This window comes from Lagopus muta, chromosome 5 (assembly GCF_023343835.1).
Source record: "Lagopus muta isolate bLagMut1 chromosome 5, bLagMut1 primary, whole genome shotgun sequence".
NCBI lineage: Eukaryota > Metazoa > Chordata > Aves > Galliformes > Phasianidae > Lagopus > Lagopus muta.
The window spans coordinates 53937745-53952558 of record NC_064437.1 but is presented as its reverse complement, the minus strand read 5'-3'; the positions used below and the strand labels follow the sequence as shown (position 1 = coordinate 53952558).

Below are 14814 nucleotides of genomic sequence, written 5' to 3'. Positions count from 1 at the left end.
AGTGGCAATGCAGAGCTCAAACATCCATAGGAACTGCTGATGGCTGTGCCGTATAGTGTGGCTATAGCCATAAGTTACAAAACAAATTTCATTCCAAAGCCATTCACTAGTGTACATCTACATACATACACACACATGTAGAGTTTCCATTAACTTACTACTAAAACGAGCTGCCTCCCAAGTGAACAACAACCTGTGGTGCCTCTATGCAGGAGGAGGTGATATCTGCATGAGAAACCCTCCCTGAAGGGATCAACTGAGTGCATGGCCACTGCCAGCACTGACACTCAGCTCTTCTACCAGGGCTGCAGATGCCAACCAACACCAAGACCTTTGTGATCTAAAAGGTGATGCTGCTGGCACTGAAATGCACATGCAGACACCACAACAAGTGTGGTGGACAACAGGGCATCACCCACTGGGGCAAGGGAGCACACTCCTGGTTGATTGTAAGGCAAATCCCCGCCTTGTGTCTGTGAGATGCTGGGCTGTGCAGCTAGGATTTATGTGCTGTTCACATCTCAGCCTCTTCCTGTGCTGATCTCTCAGCTATATCTCTGCATAAGTTGACAGGCACAACCTTTATATTCCTTGCTCCACTGCCCTCATTTCCCTCAGGATGGCTTTAGAAAAATGATTGGTAAAGCAAACCGTACACAAACTAGCAGGTTGTTCATACATTACACCACTAGATGTCCCTCTGCTACTAATTATTTATTCTTGCTAATTCAACGTTGTACTACAATGAGAAAAGAACCACAAAGCTCTCCTCCAGTGCCCACTACCTCTCTTGCTAAAGCTGACACGTACATGCTGCAGGAGCCCACCAGCCACTGCTGGCTGCTCGCTTGGCTGTCAGAGCCAGCACTGCCACCAGGTTGCTGTGCCAGCCACGGGGTGGTTCTGCTTGCAGGGTGGTATTGCTTCCATCAGTCCACACCACAGCGTGGGGGGATGCCCTGCATGCTCCCCTCCCACAAACACTCCAGCAGACAGGCTTGTGCACAAGTGCATTCCAGAAGCAGAAGGTAAGAGGACATACCTGGTGATGCTGTGAGGGCCATCACCCCATAGTAGGAAAAAGCACCAGCTTCAAACTTCATCCCCTCCTTCCCAGCCTCCACTTCCACCTTCCCCTGTTAAGCAAAAGGAGAGAGAGTTGCAATTAAAAGGGACCATAAGTCCTGAGGCACAAGACCAGTCTTCAGCCCTAGCAGCTAGTCTTTCCTGATGTTGCTAAGTAGTGTCAAGGTTCCTGCAGTTTGTAACGATGCCTGAAAAGAGATAGACCCTGTGGGAAAAAACATACTTGTCCTGAGCAATTCTGGTCCTATGGTCCCTGTGGCAGCTAAGTCCCTGCAGGGATGGTACTACTGACACGATCTGAGGGCTAACAGATGCCTGCCCTCACCCAATATCACAAGAGGCTTGAAGGCATCCAGTCATTTGGGCTCTTGAGAAACCTACACATTTGAGGGCATGGCTCACATTCACATCAAGTCCCTTCTAACATGAATATGGGAAATGGAGATGGAAGACAACATCTCAGAAGGAATTTGTTTTCACCGATGGGATTCCCACAGAATCAAGGCCCTTATTCCTGAAGCAGCAGTCTTGAGGCTATTTTGATTTTGCTGGTTTCTGACAGTTATACATATTCCAGCACCCTTAAATTAAGACTCTGCAAAAGAGCAGGATATTGTTTAGAAGAACCCTCAGTGCTTCCCAGGCTCAACCACCCTACCACATAATGTACCCGTTTCTGATGCGGTCTGAACCCAGCATTTAACAACAGATACTGATATCATACAAACAACTTTAGAAGAGAAAATACCATATCAAATGTAGCAGTAAACATCCCAGTTATTTTGCTATATAAATAGCAAGAAATAACTTGCTTCTTAGTGGGATCTGGTTTTCCCCTCCATCCTTACTGGTACTGTACTGAGAATTACATTACCTAACTGCAGAAAGAAGCAAATCTCAGGCAGCTTTGAAGCTGAGCTACATGAAGACTGAGATTTTAGGCAAACAACATAATTACCTGCAATGCAATGGAAAGGGCAGGTAGACTGCCTGTGCTACATGTACCAAGTGAACTGACAATCAGATGGACACAGGTTAAAACAAGTCCAAAAGGTAGCTTTTATTTCTATGTTTTTACTGTACAAAAACAATTTATATTAATTAAACACGTGTTTAATTTTACAGCACTGCATCTGGACAGAAAAACATGGGAAAAAAGTCAGGCTGAGCATGACTTCATATCAAGTCAGTTTTTCTAACTGTTCCAGATCAGAAAAAAAATTGCATCTATCTCACAGGAAGAGAGTACTTAGTTCACAAACCCACTTTCTTGCCATCAAAACCAATCACTTCATGTAGCCCCTTTTCAAATCAATTTCAGTCCACAACACCAATAATTAGCTACTTTTGGTCACACAGACAAAGGCTGGTTATAAAAAGGGCTCTCACTCTATTCATCACTGGTAGTTACCCACCAACCAAGGCCAGGTCTTTAGAACACATATGCAAGTAGGCTTTGATCTTCACATACAGTCAGCCTGGAGTTAGCACCCAAAGAACAACAAGGTAGTAGCTAGCAGTAAGAGCAGAGCTTCAGTTCCAGCTCTGCTGTCAGCACACACAGCACTTCCCAGCGGTGGCCACAGGAAGGCTGCACGTGCTTGGTGTTGCCACAGCAGCTGGTGAGCCAGTAAGGATTCCCCATGTGTGCTATGAGATGTGCTCTGCTGCTTAACCGTACACATCTCGGGTTTCTGGGTTTGCACTGCTTAGTGCTCCAACAGGAATTCTGAAAGAACACAACGACAAAGGCATACAGAAAAGCCTCCCAGTAGCTAAGAGAAAAACTGTTGCAAAAAGGTGACTTTCCAACTGAAACAGAAACTCTACAGAGATTAAACTAGCAAATTTAATACAAAAAATATGTATTTGCTTGAGTTCTGGCATGATTTACTGTGAAGGTACCCTCGATCTCTTCAGATCTCCTCGATCTCTCAAGACCAGATCATTAAAATGACAAAAGCACAGTACTGACCCACTGCTCCTTGCAGAACCAACACTTTCTATTTTTATAGTACGTACCTACCGCAAGGCTCCCTTTCCAAAAGCATTACAGACTTAGCACATTGTTTTTACTGAATACATATTGATTGAAGAATAGCTCAGAAAGAACTACTTGTTCTTTTGTATTGCACATGTCTTCCAGCTACAGTTTTGCAGCATTACCTCATGCAGGAGCATTATCTTGCTTCTGGAATATTTCAGATTGCAGTAATTCAGCACATAAGAAAGAGCAGTTAAAAAAAACCACAAATTCTTTTTTAAGAGAGAGATGTGTTGAATCAACACCATCATATTTCAGAGCTTTATTTGTTGTTGATCATGTTTAACATCCCCACTCTTTTGCTGTTGTTAGAAGTAATGGAAAGGAAGACTTCAAGCCCTTTGCCACAATTTCAACTGCAGTGCTCGTCTGTATAACCAAAACTCATTTCAGTTATCTTCAAAGATAGCATAAGCACCTTTCCAGCAAAATGCCTCTTAAAGGACTGTTACTGCTCGAACAGTGCTGGATGGGAGTTAAGTTTCTGTATCAAGCTTTATCCTGCTACTCAACATTCCTGGCAAGAAATGGACCCTAGGAGATGATGAGCACTGGAAGTGACCCTACAGTGAACAAACAGAAATCAGTCCTCCCCCCTCTGTGACATAAAACCCACCCAAAGGCAATGATCTCAGTGCAGAGTGAGAGCACAGGTGGTGAGGTGCCCAAGGTACCACAGAGCTATGGGAGGAGGCTGTGGGAGTTCAGCAGATGGCACAGTGGCCCCAAAGAAACCTGCATTTATCACAAAACCAAAGGTTTTGGACTTCACAATCGCACAGACAAAATGCCTTCTTCCCAAAATGTCAAAGTCCCCATTCCTCCTTTTGCAAATGGAAAAATCCACTGGTGGAAGCATCCTGGCCAAGCTCCTACTGACATGGGGCTTTTCATACCCCTATTCTACAAGCAATGCCTACTGCACACCAGGGTTCTTTTGCAATGTAACATCTAAAGCACAAATGACTTTCAGCAGATATCACAGCAGGTTTAACTGGGGCTAAAAGCAACTGAATGAGCTCTTCAAGTGTGGCAAGATCATAAAGGAGACAGAAGCAGTTCCCATGAGCAAAGCTCCAGTCCCATGCTTGAAAGACGACAAACTTCAACAAGTGAAAGAGACACCAAGAGTGATATGTCAGGAGATACACAATATTGCACACATCAAGAACATAATAACATTACTGACCTGTAAAATGAGAACAAAGTAGTCGACAGGCTTGTTTCGCTGGTAGAGGTAGTGTTCTGGGGCTTTCTTGTTCTTCTCGTCGTATTTCAGCTCCTGGATGACATTGGGATGTTTTAGCAGCCTGAGAAGGATCTTCTCCGACATCTGGGATGGACCAAAGGCTTCTACTTCTATAACACAAGATACAACTAGGCATTACACTTCATACGCCTGGCAAGAAGTCAGCAGTACTCATTAATAAGCATTTGCCTATAAACGACACACAGATGCAGAGAGATCCGTTATGGAATTGCACGCTTCCTGTCTTTTGAGACTGTTAAATTTGTAAGGGGAAAAGAACAAGAACACCCCAACTTTCATCAGTGAAGTATTTAAAAAACAAACAAACAAACAACAACAACCACCAAAAGCCATGTCTTCATCTGAAAGGGAAAAGACACAGGAAGGCAGTCTTGCCCATGTGAGAGTGTAGTCACAGTTGAATGGGTTCACTGGAGAGTTGTAAATGGAAGAGCTTTACAGTTGGGGCACACAGAACCTTTGGATGTAATTTTTCCTTCCTCTCAAGGTATTGAAGTTACTGTATTTATTGCACTTAAAAAAAAAAAAAAAGTTTTAAAAAATCACTGCTTGGGGCCTTGAAAGTTAGTCTAGATAGATGCTCTACATAATTCAAAGACACAATCTGAGCTGCCATGGTTCACACGGGAAGAGTTACTCAAAGTGATGCACAGTGCAAGTCAGTTCAAACCGTGTGGGATTAATACCTGCCACAACAGAGCACGTTCCCTACCCGCTTGCTCTTCAATCATCAGTATTGCCGGCAAGAGCTGCAAGAAGTGAAAAAGCTCATCCTTGTGTGAGAGTTAGGCCAGGGACGTCGAGATTTACACATGCAAATTGATAAGCATTCCTTATGCCTAATTTCAGAATAGGACCGTTAATGACCCAGCACCTCTCACCTTCTAGAGATACTATTCTCAGATTAGAGCAGATAAACCCAAACTGTAGCTTTTCATCTCATTTAGCAGTGTCACTTTGAAGCACTGCCAGTTTGAAGCCACACAATGCTCTGATCCACAAAACAAGCAGAGATGTAGCACTATAAGACTATGTCTGTTGAGCAGGTGCTTAGGGAACTCCACCGAGTCTTGCACAACTACGTGAACAATGCTTTGCTTGCTGTTAAATCCACATCTTCCTGTAGAAATGTTTCCTCTCACCAAGGAGATGCTCACATGCACATGAGCTGCAGAAATCCAAGCCTTCTAAGGAATTACGGCCCCTCAGCTGAGATGCGATAACCGATCACACACCTTTAAGTCGCAGAGGCAAAACAAAGCACAAAGGCGGACTGAGAGCATCTAGCAGGCAGTTACTGTATCTTAGAGGAGGGGAAGCATTAATTTCCAGCTTGAGCTGGCCAACCGGAGACAGAACTTTATCACTTTCAATCCACAAATATATGTTGAATATAGAAGTGAAAGATGCACGTCTGAATGGCCTGCATATGAGAAGTCTTTATATGCCAAAGAGAGACAACATGAGCAATAGGAAGGTCTGCTTTCCACAAGCTCTCCTGTTAACAGGTCTCATCCCTGAGGTGAAGGGACCAACTTTATGATGGAAGGCAATGTCAGCATTCAAGCCCCTGGCCTCTCTGCCAGAAGGCCCATACAAGGGATAAAGCATCAAGGTGATCTGAGACGGAGGCAACTGTCCTCTGAAACCTGAAGCCATCAATGGAGGTCACACAAGCCAGCAAGAAATCCGTTTTTAAATGTACAGTTCAATCGCCTGCACAGCCTGCATTAAGTGTGTTGAGAGTTTTTCACTTCAAGTCACAAGTCTCATGGAACAGGCTCATGCCGTCCTGCAAAAAGCCCAGCATCTTTTTCTGGATGAAGTGCCAGAGTGCAATTACAGTCAGCTGGCCAGCGGTATTGAGTCCTCTGCGGTTTGCTCCCTGAGCTCTTCCTAATGGGGTGCGCCTGCTAGTCGTTAATCTGACGGACTCTACACATGCAGTGCGGCACTTGGCATTCATCCTTACCTTTCAGACCAATTTAAAGTTACTGGTCCACCCCTGGTAAATGTCTCAGAGGGTTCATGCCGACACTGAACATAGGAGAGGAGAGAATTTAAAAAGAAAAACACAACAGTGGCATTATTTGTCACCCCACAATCCAGCCTCCCTTCCCGTCTGCACTGTCCCACCCACCTCACCGGCCTTTGCTGACCAACTGCCTCCGAGGCTCTGGCACGATTGTGAAAAAAGATAATCCACACTTGCCTGTTGCCAGGAAGCGGTGCATTGCCAGGAGGAGCTGCGGTGATATTTTAACCTTCATCTCGCTGTCTGTCTGCTTGAAGGCAGAGAAGTCCTGCTTCCTGTCTCGATGAGCTACTTTCTTTTTCGTCTTGTTATCAGCTGGGGAAGGGAGGGTGGGAAAAGAAAGGAAGGAAGCGATTTCTGTTAGAATGGGGTCCAACATGAACTGTGCTGGATGGAGCCAGCAGGGACAGCCATCCAGAGCAACTGTGCAGACAGACCCCTCTGTGGTACACATGCAAAGCCCTGCTTGCTGATACACCTTGAAAACTAGAAATAATCATGACCTGTGCTGCAGCTCAGATCCTGAAACCCACAGACTTTGTTATCTCAGTGGAAGAAAAGTATCTGCTTGCAAGCATCTAATTGCAGAGCAGTTCTGCATATAGCACATACAGGGTGTTCATTTCTAGGCAGGCAGGAGAGGTCCAGCTCAGTGTTAACAACAACAGCAGACATTGTGTTGAGGGGGATGGTTGGATGTTGTGTTGACAGATATGGTTTAGTGAGTACTATTGGTGATTGGTGGATGGTAGGACTGGATGATCTTGTAGGTCTTTTCCAACCTTAGTGATTCTGTGATTCCGTGAACAGAAAGTGTTCAGCAAGAATATGTGACAACTATCTTCCACTCATATGCAGTAGCTTCCTGTAAGGATGCTGCTCCTACAGCCTACAGTGCTACGTTACAGAATGTTAGCAAGTGCAGAATCCTAGGGGCCAACAACGTAAAAGCACCACTGTCTAGGGGTTGTAACAGCCTGGGTATGCCTAAAGATCAGATTCCAGCTGCAGAAAGCTCCGTTCTCCTGCCATAGCACACTGATGTACACACTACCAATATCTGCAGATCTAGCCAGGCGAATCACCATTGTGCAAAGTATGTTGTTACAGTTTCACTGGATGTCACTGGAAGTATTTACTAGGGCAAACAATTTTTTGCCCTGTAGCTCTGTGGTTTACACAGAAAAGTGGTACAGAGTTTACAAGCACCTATATTTAACATACCTGTTTTGACAGCTCTTTGAAAATAGGAGTATTAAGGTAAGATGGTGGTCTTCCCCTCTGAGCAACCTGTCTTGCTCTGAGCAACCTGATTGAGCTGTAGATGCCCCTGTTCACTGCAGGGGAGTTGGACAAGATTATCTTTAAATGTTCCTTCCGACTCAAATGACTCTATAATCCTATGAAGTGCTAATCATTTGTAGAAGAGTCCTCGATTTTATTTGGGGCCAACCCTCTCTGATCTGTATGAATGCAAAACAGCAACATTCCAGTCACACTGAGGGGATGATGAAACTCATCTCTTGTTAGAAAGAGCTAAATAAGACATGACACCAGTCAAACATGGGTCACAGTGGTGAACTCCATGCCTCTCAGTAGATGCTGCACTCTACACTGAGACCTCTTAGCCAGGGCCACAGGAGTGCAGCACACATTCCTGTGGTGCATCAAATGCTCCAATCTTCCAATACTAAGAGGCAAACACACAGCTGTTCACTGTGACACTGGCTGAGACATTTTCAGAGCCTACCTGTACCACAACAGAAACCTCTTATCTCCACCCCATCACATTCCCAGTACAGCTGCACATTCAGAAGCACTCAATCCAAGCAGATGTTGATAGATCAAAGGTATTTCACACTTTCTCTTGCTCCCACCATTTCTGCAAACTTAAAGGTGCAGCAGAATGGAGCAATATGAAGTAATACCATGCATCCACTGGAAGCATGAAATTCAGCTGCAGAGCTTCAGCAGTGACAGCACCTTTCAACAAGAACCACAAAGCTGCAATTTGTTCTACCCTAACCCTGCCATTTTCATGGCAGCAGCAGAAAGGCACAGCTCCAGAACCCAAAGTCATTGCATCACATTTCTAACTTCCATCAAAGCACAAAAAAGCATGTTTAAAATTTCAGAACAAAGGCATAATAACTGCCAGAATTCATCATAAGGTCTACTTTTAAGTAAACACACAGGACAGAGCAAATCAGTTCAAAGGCTTCAAGTTCTGAGAAGCTGGCTTGGTCTAATAATGAACAGTAGCAGAGTGCATGAATACTACAGGGGTTACTGGCACTGACACAGCAAAAATCAAGCCGTCTTAATATAGCAGGGGCAATAAGCCTCTTTCAGAAAGCCAAAAGCATGTTTCCAACGCTACACCAATTAGAATTTGTTACAGCCTACCAACACACTAAAATTGTTTGCCTCAGTATTCACTGGCTGTTTAGCTGCCCATATCTCTCACATCCCCAAACCTCCAGGTGGGGTTCAGGAGAGTGAAATCCCTCCCAGTGTATGAGCAGAATAGATCCCAGACCGCCTCATGAGGCTGAATGCATACAAGCCAATGGGACTGGACTACAGGTATCCCAAGGCCCTGAAGGAACTACTTGATGTGGTTGCCAAATCACTCTCCATCGTATCTGAAAAGTTGTACCTGTCAGACAAAGTCCCTTGTGAATGGAAAATGGGTAACGTCACACAGACTTTTAAGAAAGGGAGAAAGGAACACCCTGAGAGGAGTCCTGCAGAGAAGGACTTGGGGGTCCTGGTGGATGAAAAGCTGGATGAGAGCCAGCAGTGCGCACTTGCAACCCAGAAGGTCAACTGTATTGTGGGCTGCATCAACAGAGGGGTAGGCAGCACGGAGAGAGGGGTGACTGTCCTCCTCTACTCTGTCCTTGTGAGGTCCTAGCTGGGGTACTGTGTCCAATACAGGACACAGTACAGAAAGGAGGCAGAGCTATTGGAATGGGTCCAGAGGAGGGCCATGAAGATGACCACAGAGCTGAAACACCTCTCCAAAAAAGGTGAGGGTGCTGGGCTTGTGTAGTGGGAGGGGAACTGACTTTTTACACGGTCTGATAGTGATAAGACAAGGGGAAATGGCTTTAAACTAGAAGAGAGGGCAATTAGGTTAGATGATAGGAAGAAACTCTTTACTCGGTGTGGTGAGGTACTTGAACAGGTTGTCCAGAGACGCTGTGGATGCCCCATCCCTGGAGGTGTTCAAGGACAGGTTGGATGGGGCTCTGGGCAACCTGATTTAGTGCTTTATCTAGTAGCTGGCATCCTTGCCCACAGCAGAGCGGTTGGAATGAGATGATCTTTAAGGTCTCCTGCAACATAAGCCATTCAATGAATCTATGATAATGAAACCAGAAGGTGATCTCAATGGTATATGGTAGGAGCTACCCCTCAAATTTTCCTGCATCCTCCAGGAAGCCTGAGAGGTTAAGTTTCCCTCCCAGTTTGGAATCAGGAATTTTCTATACAAAACCTTCCCAGGAAGGATGGTTTCAATGAATTCACATTTACCACCTCTATCTGGTTAATCTAGGAAGTCTTCATACAGTAAAATTAAATATCGATTTCCCTGTCCTCTAACATGCTATTAATGGTCTAAAACTTCTTCCCTTAAAAAACAACACAACATCTATACAGTTTCTATCTATACAGTTTCTTTTAACAAACAAGAGAAAAAAAAAAAAAAAGCAGTATTTTGGATTATTAAATACAATTTGAATTCACCTTGTAAGCGCATTATGTTGTTACTGATTAGCCCAGCAATTCATCTGTGAAGGTATGAAAAAGATCAGTACTAACTGGAGTTCTGTGATTTCCGTAGTAATTGGATTGTTCAATACAATGTAAAACACAGCTGTGATTTACAGAAATCTTTGGGCACATAAATACTGGTAAAATACTGACCAGCTATGGAAAGTAGTTCAGGCAACAGAAATCTATTAGGAAAAGCAGAAGTCTGTCTATCCCACAGTGCAAAGTGCTGTTTTGGCTTTTGGGCCAGAGGGAAGATAGGAAAATGCTTGCATCGGCCTAAAAAAGATGCCATAGAAACATCCAGATCCTTCTCATGAGAAAAGGAAAAAAAAGCAAAGGGCAGCTGAAGAGCATTAACTATATATAAAATGACCATTTCTATTACAATAGAGTCTAGAGACATCCTTGTGCTACCCATGAATACGTAGTAAAAAATAGCATCTGCCAGCAAGCGATCAAAGTACAGATAAGACAGATGAAGAATGACAGAGAGGAAGTCCAATATGCACAGGCTAGATTGTGCAGATGGAAACAGACACTGTGGCAACTGGCCAGAAACCAGAGAAACTCTAAACTGGGAAAGAAGTCCAGATCCAGATCTCTCAAGTCTCGGGTAATGCTCAACCTGTACCATCATCTGCCATAATGTACACCAACACTAAGGAAGGAAGGAGCTGTACTGAGTGATTACAAGAGGAGTTATTTAGGACTTGCTGATTTGCAGCCCTGAAGCAGCCTTTCCATTGTCAGGCTCTCTCTGAATGAGTGACTGAGATGGACTCCAAAGAGACTCCATTCCTCTTCCCTGAGGCGCAGATATCCACCTCCTGCCTTCTTTATAAACTATGGTGGGGACGCAGACTACAGGCCCTTGAGGGGGAGAGAGGTTAGGAGTAAACATGGGAGGTCACAAGCACTGGAATAAAGAGGTTTAAACTAGGCAACCATGGTGGAAAACAGCTAACAGGAGAGACCAGGATGCTGCACATCTCGATCTTCTAGATGGAAGAGTCAAATAAATAAAGCTGTCCTGTTTCTGAATTCATACAGCCTAAAGGGGTGAAGTGCCCTTGCTGCGAAAATAAAAGTCATTTTGACCATCTGAGGGATCTGCAGATCATCTGACCATCAGCAAGTTAGCTGTAAGACACAGCTGCTGCTGGATGGTGTCTTCTCTCTTGTCTATTAAAAAAAAAGTGCAAATATTTCTACTCACTGTATAGATCTGTTTCATCCAGAATCTCTGACTTGATGATCTCTTCAATCACATCTTCTAAAGTGACAATTCCCAGGACTTCATAAAAAGGATCCCCTTCTCCTTCATTGTTTACTCTTTGTACTATAGCCAGGTGAGACTTGCCTGCAAGGAGACAGATCAGTAGTTTAGACATTTCAAAATTCCAAAAAGATCAGCAATTGCAGCAAAATCACAGACAGGTGTAAATAGAGAGGTAGAAAAGTTGGAGTCACATCTCACTAATAAGATCCAAAATTTTGAGACGCACCAAATCATAACCTGGTGTCCCTGTGAGAAATACATTCCTGGACCACATAGATCCACCTAGCACACAAAATAGTAAAAATATCAGAAGTCTCTTCTAATTTCTTTTCCCAGAGACATTGTCACCCTATATTATTCTGTGGATGGTTGTTTCTCTTCTCATGTCCTGCACTGACTGAGGAAGGGCACAGAATCATAGAATGGTTTGGGTTGGAATGGATCTTTAAGATGTAGTTTCCAACCCCCTGATGTAGGCAGGGACACCCCTCACAGGACCGGGTTGCTCCAAGTCCCCATGCAGCCCGGTCCTGAACACCTCCCAAGGTGTGGCATCCAGAACCTCTCTGGGCAACCTGTTTCAGCATCTACCCATCCTCACAGTAAAGAATTTCTTCCTGATGCCTAGTCTATATCTACCCTCTTCCAGTTTAAATCCCTTTCCCCTCATCCTGTCCAGGTCAGGCTGGAGCCCTCTTTTGTAGGGAGCTCCTACAATAGCTCCACAATGGCCAAACCACAGAAGGACACAGATGGGGCAGAGCTGGGGAGAGGAGCTCAGCTGAATCCACAAGTTCTCTTCCACCTCCCTTCCCTCAAAACAATTTATTTAGACGTGCTCCATGCAGAAGGGGGCTTATTTATGAATTCATTAATCAAAATATTCAAAGCAACAGTGTCTGATGAACAAAGAGAAACGTTAGGATGAGATATACTAGTGCCTCCAAATATTCCTAAGCTGCGCATCATTCACAGTGTATTTGATAAATCCTAAGGACCTTTCTGCCACAGGAATAACAAAAGTACCACAACCCTTTGAGTTGCTCCTACACCCCTTCCAGCTCCCCTAACTGCCACTGAGAGTCACTCTTTGTAAAGGTGCACAAAAAGGCACCTGGTCTCTGCATTCAGAGGGTTCTCCAAACACCAGCAGCATTCTGTGCACAAATACAGGTCTCACTGTGCCTTCTGAGCTGTTGGGAGGTAAGCAACACAGTCTCATGTTCTTCTTTGCTAGTCTCAAAAACGATGCTTATCTCCATCCATGGAAGATAACCAAAATAGTTCAACTCTGCTTAGACCCCTTTATAGGCAACAATGTCTGCATGTTTTAAGATTCAGATTATTAGACTAACAAGCATTCAAACTATTCCAACCCAGACTTACTCATGCCTAAAGAATGAAAATATCCTGAGCAAATTAGACGAGGGAGGAAAACTTATCAACTACTGATATAAACATTGCATCAGGTCAAGTCAATTCACTTTGGTAAGTTTTTCACATCTGCTTTCCCAGGGACCCAACATAAGCAGTTAAAAACAAATTCTTGGTGAATGCTGTCTGTCGAAAGTTAAATTCTTTTGCTATTCCCAGCTTGTGATCATTTAAAAGGAATTTTCCAAAGCAGGGTCTAATATTAGACTCAAAATGAAGTTTCCATTCCACTTAGGCGATATTCTCACCAAAGTAACTACTGCATAATCTGATTGTCTTGGAGCTACTCGTTTAGATGCAGATGGACATACTTTAAATACCAACTCCACAGCACTGCTGAGTCTTATCTTGAAGAGACCTTATTCTACAGTGAATTAACAGAAAGATGACTTGTGATTTTAAGTACATTCATATTGTACTGAAAGTCTTTCACTGTGCCAGATTTTATTTCTTTGTATTCCTTACAAGACTTCCAGCTCTTTCTACTGCTCAATGAACAGTGTTTAAAAAAAACAAACAAAACAAAAAAAAAACACAAAACAACTTCATAAAAAGTTGGAAGATCTTCATGTTATTACCATTCCTCTTCTGCTGCAATATATTACTTCAGCTATAGAACAGAATCATAGAATGGTTTGGGTTGGAAGGGACCTCTAAGATCATCTAATTCCAACCTGCATGCTACAGAAAGGATACCTCCCTCTAGAGCAGGTTGACCAAAGCCCCATCCAGCCTGGCCTTGAATGCTTCCAGGGAGGAGGCATTCACGACAACAATTATTTCTGTTCAATCTTCCAGTGCTCAAGAACTGCAGCACCTAAATGTCACATAAACAAAAGACTGTAGCTGATTTCCTAGTGCCAGCTCACATAGTAGCATATTTGCTTTCAAGCCAAGACACAACTCCTTCAAGACTTGCATCTATCACAGACCAGAGCAGCCCATTCACATCTGCCCATTCAGATACTGGCTCCCAGTATCACCATTCTCCTCCACCAGTTAGCAGTAAGACTGCTCAAATCCATTCAAGTGGGTAAAATAAAATAAGCCTTCTTAAAGCAACACAACTGTGCTATTAATGCAGCGCTCAGCCTTAATGAAAATCACCAAATTATAGCCTTTCCCTCCACTTCCATACTTACTATGGTCAAGTTTACATAAGTTTACTTTTTGAAGAGAACTAACAGTAGAGTCCTGGGCACGTCTACAGGCAATGGGAGGTTTAAGGGAATGGGACTGGAGAAGGAACTGAAATGAAAAACAAGGCAGGAAACAGTTTTCTGGATAGGCCACAATCTATGCCTACGTTTTTATTTATCCCCCAAAGAACCAAGACAACTTGTCACAGTTTCAATGACATTTTTCCCGGGCAGCATCAATCATCAGCTAGATCCTCATCATTCAAATTACATGCTGCAGAGCACTTATCTGTCAAACACACAATTTATCTAAATGCAGGTTGATGCTCATCTTCTTTCCCCCTCGACTTTCAAGTTTTCACGTTCACAGCTATCATGAATTCATCACATTGCTGGTGCCAGGTGAATTTAAACCAATCTAATTTGTTCTCAAATTACTCTTTCCTTCAGTGCTCCTGCAGTCACTCAAGGAAAAAGATCAGATCTGAAAATTATATTTCTTGCTTCTCTGTACGTTAATTTTGATCCGGAGATTTGCCAGAAATCATCAGACAGTGGAACAAGCATTGGTTACAGAGATGCAAAGACACAATCCCAGACTGGCTGCCTTCTCACTGTCAGCTTGACTTTTGCTTGTTGTGAAGGAGACTGCCAAACATCCAGCAAGCATGGAAGCAATCAAGGCAGGAAGGGCGAAAGGAAAAGCCACAGGAGTGCAAGGAGTCCCTAATACATCATAAAAAG

The 14814-nt window shown here is 43.7% G+C and overlaps 1 protein-coding gene across 2 annotated transcripts in view; it reads right to left on the bottom strand.

Moving 5' to 3' along the window:
* Window positions 1-14814, bottom strand: part of CNNM2 (cyclin and CBS domain divalent metal cation transport mediator 2) — a 103513-nt gene that overhangs the window by 8982 nt on the left and 79717 nt on the right. For both annotated transcript variants that reach the window (XM_048947012.1, XM_048947014.1), the window contains exons 2-5: window positions 11435-11578; window positions 6613-6750; window positions 4320-4489; window positions 1043-1136 (exon numbers count right to left, since the gene is read on the bottom strand). In XM_048947012.1, coding sequence (XP_048802969.1) covers window positions 1043-1136; window positions 4320-4489; window positions 6613-6750; window positions 11435-11578 — 546 coding nt within the window. The remainder of the gene's footprint in view (window positions 1-1042; window positions 1137-4319; window positions 4490-6612; window positions 6751-11434; window positions 11579-14814) is intronic.